Genomic DNA, 5,644 nt, shown 5'->3' with positions numbered 1-5,644 from the left:
TAGAAGAGGCAAACAATCATTTTAAGACGGAGTTTGAGATGAAAGACTTAGGTAATAGCAAGTTTTTGCTTAAGTCTATAACTTGAGCATATTCCATAAAAAATCATATATAAAGCATTTATGATCATTCGATCTCTTGGTATGGATAAGCATCCATTCAGATCTAAAGGTAATGATGGGGTGATATCGAACCTGAAGTTCCATATCCTGGAATAACTGGAGCACTCGGATATCTTGCAAATTACACCAGACCCAACTTTATATTTGCAACCGAGTTATTAGCTAGACACAACATATCTCCAACAAAAAGACATGATTGGCTTATGGAATATCCCCAGATATCTCCAATGTACAAAGGATCTTGATTTATTCTATCAGAATATCAAGACATGGTCATACCGATGTTGACTTATTATCCGACTGGTTCCATTTTCTTACATGATAATACAACTTTATGATAGAAGTCATCAAAAGAAAACTCTAGTTGCTACTTTCACTGATCATTCTAAACATTATATACAGCATCACATGAGTGTATTGCTTCGCAGAATGATTAATCATATCCCAGGATTATGTGATATAGATTCATCAAAATATCCCACAATTATCTATTAAGATAATACTGCTTGTATTGTTTAAATGCATATAGGTTATATAAAGTGTAATATCACATAGCATATTGCCACAATATCTTGCAAACGAAGTCATGTGAAAATCTAGCATATTTATTCACTAAGTCATTGCCCACTTTAATATTCCAGAAATGTATTCGTGAAATTGTCGTACGAAAACTTCAAGAATTGCATAATTCAAGGGAGTCAATCCCTAATTTATAACATATTTATGATCATTAGATCATATATATTGCACTATTTTTCCTTTTATGAGTTTTATTCTTTAATTTTCTCATATAAGGTTTTTAACGAGGTAATATCAATACAAGCATATATAGCATATCATTTTCTCCCAAGATTTTTCTCTACTGGGTTTTCAAAGAGTTTTTCAATGGCATATTACAATCAATTTTTTTCTCATATTTTTCCCATAGAATTTTTGGAGGAGTTTTTCATTGATCAATATACAGAGGATGAATCGATCAAAGGAGAGTGTTAAGGTTGATCTCTCCCTATACCAACCTTTCCGTTCCCGAATGGATGTCTCCTCATTAGAGAGACACCCATTCATCCTGTATAAATGTACAAGAATATCAATGAATGAAGGCACCGATTTGCATACTGTCTCTCTTCGATTGTCTTGTTTATATTCTACTTCAACAGAACGGATGCAGCCAAGCACGTTGGTTACAAAGAATAATAATATTTCATGATAGGTAGTTCAGATGCTCATGGTTCCCAGTAGTTAGTTATTCCTTATATCAATCTATGCATGAATAACAGGACAGCTCAACAACATTTAGTTCATATTTGATTCCCAGAATTGTTTGAACTATTCTTCAGTTCATTCACCATGTGAGCAAACTAGTGTAGTAAAAGTCTGAACCCGAACTAAAATTGAATGCTTTCAGTTCCAAGTGTGTGCCTTAAAAGGCTGATATCAGAATATTTTTTTCAGGTCCTAGGGTATGCCTGAAAAAGGCTTAAACCAGAATAAAGCAACCGTGTTCAAGTAACAGAAAATTGCACACTAAGGTAAGCTGAAAAGTAGACACTGAAAATGGTTCTCAGAGCCACGGACACTAACGACTGAACGAGAAGAACCATTAGTGACAATGACGCCTTACTATTTTTCCTAATTGGGTGCATAACAGAAAACAAAATACTTCAAAGCAGAAATTTGAAAACGCCTGCAGGCTACAGACTCAAGTTGATGGATTACTCTGTCCTCGCTAAGGATGGTAATATGACGCTAGCACAATTTGAAAAGTTACCATGCAGAAATTTTTGTAGCTCAGTAATTGTAGCATTTTTAGGAAAGTAGGTCAGTGCCTACAATGCAATATTCATGGTGAGAGAAAAACAATATACATGCTAAATGCCATTAGAAATTAGCAAATGATTTGTCACTGTATTCATGGTGAGAGAAAAACAATATACAAGCTTTACTTAACAAGTTGAACCTAAAAAATTAGGCAAGCATAACTCAACGTGGCAATGTCATATATCCATTCTTCTGAATGACAGGAATCATCATTGATGTTTTCTTGATGTCACTAATCGAAACTTTGCTTACTGTATGACCTGATATTCTCTCAAACTGTATGCCATTTTGCCCAGAAAGGCTGAAACTGACTAAAATATTTTCAGGTCCATGCATAGACCAGAAAAGGTTGACACTAGGACTTAGACAACCTTGCTAAAGGAATTCTAATATGTTTCAGTTCAAAATGTATCCTGAAAAGCCTTAATAGTACTGGAACAACCTTATTTAAGGAATAAGACCCTGTTTTTTTGGGCTTCTGTTTGTGGTTTCTGAGAAGCAAAAGCAGTCTTTACTACTACAGAAGCCAGAAGCAAGTTTGGATGTGCTTGTACTGGAAGCAGGCTTCTGGAGAAGCCTCAGCTTGTAGAAGCCCAAACAAACAGGACCTAAAATTGAAACCGGAACACACATAATGATTTTTCAAGAGAAAAAGTAAACCTTAAGTTCCAAAGTGGCCTTGTCAAGCAAGATTAAAATGTTAACTAGGATAGCTGAAATGTGAACATGAACATAGCTCTCAGAGTCACGGTCACAAAAAATTGGACGAGAAGAACCATAATTGACCATGATGCCTTATTATTATTTAGTTAAAGTGCCCAATAAAAATAAACCACCTCAAAGCATCAGCTAGGCAAGAGGCCAACACCAGAACAATTTTGAGTTACAAGAAAGGTACAAGTGATATGGATTTCTTTATCCGTAGAAATGCACAGCATGAGCATTGAACTAGTTATCTTTGTCAGGCAAAAGAGGATCCAAGGATCACTCTCACAATCTTTTCAAACTACTGTAAGAACAAGAGCACATCATACCTCTCAACCTTGATGCAACTCAGGATATTGCTGTTGCCCATAATTTTTCCAGAAGTTTTAGCTCCTAATTTCATTTACATGTTTGTTTTGTATATTTACCATTTTGTTAGCTATATGAACAACCTAGTGCACTGAAATTGTATCACTCAAATATTTTCAGTTCCAAGTGTAGATACTGAAATTACTTTCATGCATGGAAGTAAATGATGCTAAAACAAAATCATCCAGGTTCATTTTTCAGGGGAAAAAGGTGTATTTAATCTATCAGTTCAAAGTGGGATTGTCAAACATGAAATGAACATTTACTCACTCATATAACGTCAATTCTACTGAAACTAAGCTATTACTCATATACTGAATCTGAACAACCTAGTGTACCGAAACTTAACTATCACTCATATACTGTCAATTCGAAGCATATGCCTGGATAGATACTGAAACTAAATTTAGGGATGGAAGTGAAACGATACTAATAAACCACACAGGTTCGTTTTTCAGGAAAGTGGGACTGATTCAATTTCAAGTAGGCATGATAAGCATGTAATGAACATTAATAAAAAAAAAGCAGGAATGTAAACCTGTCAGAGATCTTGGGCCACAATCCCAAAAACTTCAGCAAGAAGAGACAACTGATTGACCGACTGGAAACAGAACTTACTAAGTTGACCATGATTACTAGCTCTATTCTTGCTTGAACAGATCAACTGAAAACAAAGAAACTAAAGCATCAGCTCTGCCAGAAGCCAACAGCACAAGGTTCTTGCTGATGAATGAATCCCTGCGTTTTATGAAAGTGCCGATCAGCCCATAAGAAGATCTGAAAAGATACACTTATAATCATTCCATAACTTAAGATTCAAACCTAGAGGTATGAAATTTGACACATTTACTTGATTCGGTCCGTTTGGGATGTGTGCTACAGCCTACAAGTTGAAAGTTATGTCTAACCACTTTAAGAATTATCATTCACAAGTTGATCCCAATGAAAATTAAGCAGGGAGTGAGTCAGTGCATATGAGATTACGATTCCCTGATTGTTTTTATAAACTCGATATTCTTAAGAAATACCTGGAGTATAGAAGCTCATGTAAGGAATGGCAGCGTAGATGCTTCCCCAGCTCGACACCTTCCCTACTCGGTGTGACTTGAGCTCAATTATGAAGACGCCATCATCTGTACTGACGAAAATGACACCGAGACCCTCCACGAAGCCAACCGCATCAGCGCGCCGGAGGGCATGCTCTGGGAGCAGTGTCGCGAGCTCAATGTATCCTTGTTGCGCCCATGCCGCGGTTCCGTTGGGGCCGGCCTCCCTTGCCCACAGGTGGAGGCAGGATCTGTGCATGCTGGCGAACCCCAGCCCGCCGCCCTCCGAGGGCATGAGGACAGTGCCGCCGAGGTACGGACTTAGGACAGTGCCGAGGAGGTACCTGAACGACGGCGGGTTGATGAACGATAGTCGTCGCGGCGCGCCAAAGTCATACTCCACGATTCTCCCTCGGCTCTGTTGAGAGTTGAAGTAGAGCGTGTTCCCCACGAGGGCGGCGGGCATCATGTCGACGATGAAATTGTCGGAGTTCTCAACGGAGGTCGTGTCGCTCCAGGCGGCGGCCTCCGACGAGTATACGCAGGAGGACATGAGCCCGTCCGAGGTGGTGCCAACGAAGGCCACGAGGAAGGGGCCGCCGTGGCAGTCGAGTTGGCGACAGGCCCTGCCCGCCTAGGTCGTACCACAATCCACAAGAGGATTGCAAACTCACCATCGAAGTAGACTGCGTCCCCGACGAGAGCGGCGGGTAGTATCGGTCGAGATCGAGGAGGACGATGGAGGTTGGTGCGCTATTAGTGCTGGTCTCGGACGAGTAGAGGCATGCGTGCGCGTCGGAGTCGCAGATGCCCAGGAAGGCCACGAGGAAGGGTCCCTTGTTGCAGTCGCGGTGGTTGCAGCCCTTGCCCATGGAGTAGAACATCATGGTGTTGTTGTACCTGTCAGACTGGGGCACCTCGTGGATGTGGTGTTAGTCACCGGTGATCGGGTCCCAGGTGATGAATTACATGGCATCGAGGTTGTAGAGGAGGGCGCAGCCGTGGCGGCAGTCAAGCACGTAGCAGCTACTGTGTTTGAGGGCAGACGGGCGGAAGGACATGGTGGAGACGAACGGGTGAGCCGATGGCAACCTAGGTGTAACACCCCGGGACCAAAACAAGTCCGGAGGGTCACTTAGGCCAACCTACAAAATCTACCGAAAGCTGAGGAAAAAAATTCAGCAGCACCTCCCCAGAAAGTGGAGGTATAACAGGCAACAACAAACCAAACAAAACAGATATAGAGTATCACACTAGCAAGATAAAGATCCTAGCAAACGAGGTATAAGCCTCGACCAAACAACTGAACCACCATCAAACTCGCTGTATACATTACAGGGCAAAAGATAAAATCTAACGGGGCATCAAGTTTAGCCCAAGAGAGAAGGTAAACGTGCAGGCGACGTGTAGCTACCCATCCCGCAAGCGATAGACACCTCAAAAGGAACCTGAAAGAAAGCACGGGTGAGATTCGAAAATCTTAGCAAGTGAAAGGTACTTTACAAAAGCTATTTAGCCACAGATGAATGTGCTAACAATTCTAAATAGAAACTAGTAATGAAACAGACCGCCAACACTAGGAGAAA

At 40.8% G+C, this 5,644-nt stretch overlaps 1 protein-coding gene across 1 annotated transcript; it reads right to left on the bottom strand.

The window, feature by feature from the left end:
* Nucleotides 1-3,685: 3,685 nt before the first annotated feature.
* Nucleotides 3,686-4,816, bottom strand: LOC133889977 (uncharacterized). Its single transcript, XM_062330407.1, has 2 exons — nt 4,041-4,816; nt 3,686-3,789 (listed from the first exon to the last, which is right to left on the bottom strand). The coding sequence occupies exons 1-2, from the start codon at nt 4,609-4,611 to the stop codon at nt 3,773-3,775; spliced, it is 588 nt and encodes a 195-aa protein (XP_062186391.1). The 5' UTR covers nt 4,612-4,816; the 3' UTR covers nt 3,686-3,772.
* Between the last annotated feature and the right edge of the window lie 828 nt (nt 4,817-5,644).

The sequence above is a fragment of the Phragmites australis genome, chromosome 14, assembly GCF_958298935.1.
Source record: "Phragmites australis chromosome 14, lpPhrAust1.1, whole genome shotgun sequence".
NCBI classification, from domain to species: domain Eukaryota; kingdom Viridiplantae; phylum Streptophyta; class Magnoliopsida; order Poales; family Poaceae; genus Phragmites; species Phragmites australis.
The sequence above is the reverse complement of the archived record's forward strand: the minus strand, read 5'-3'. Positions and strand labels throughout refer to the sequence as shown.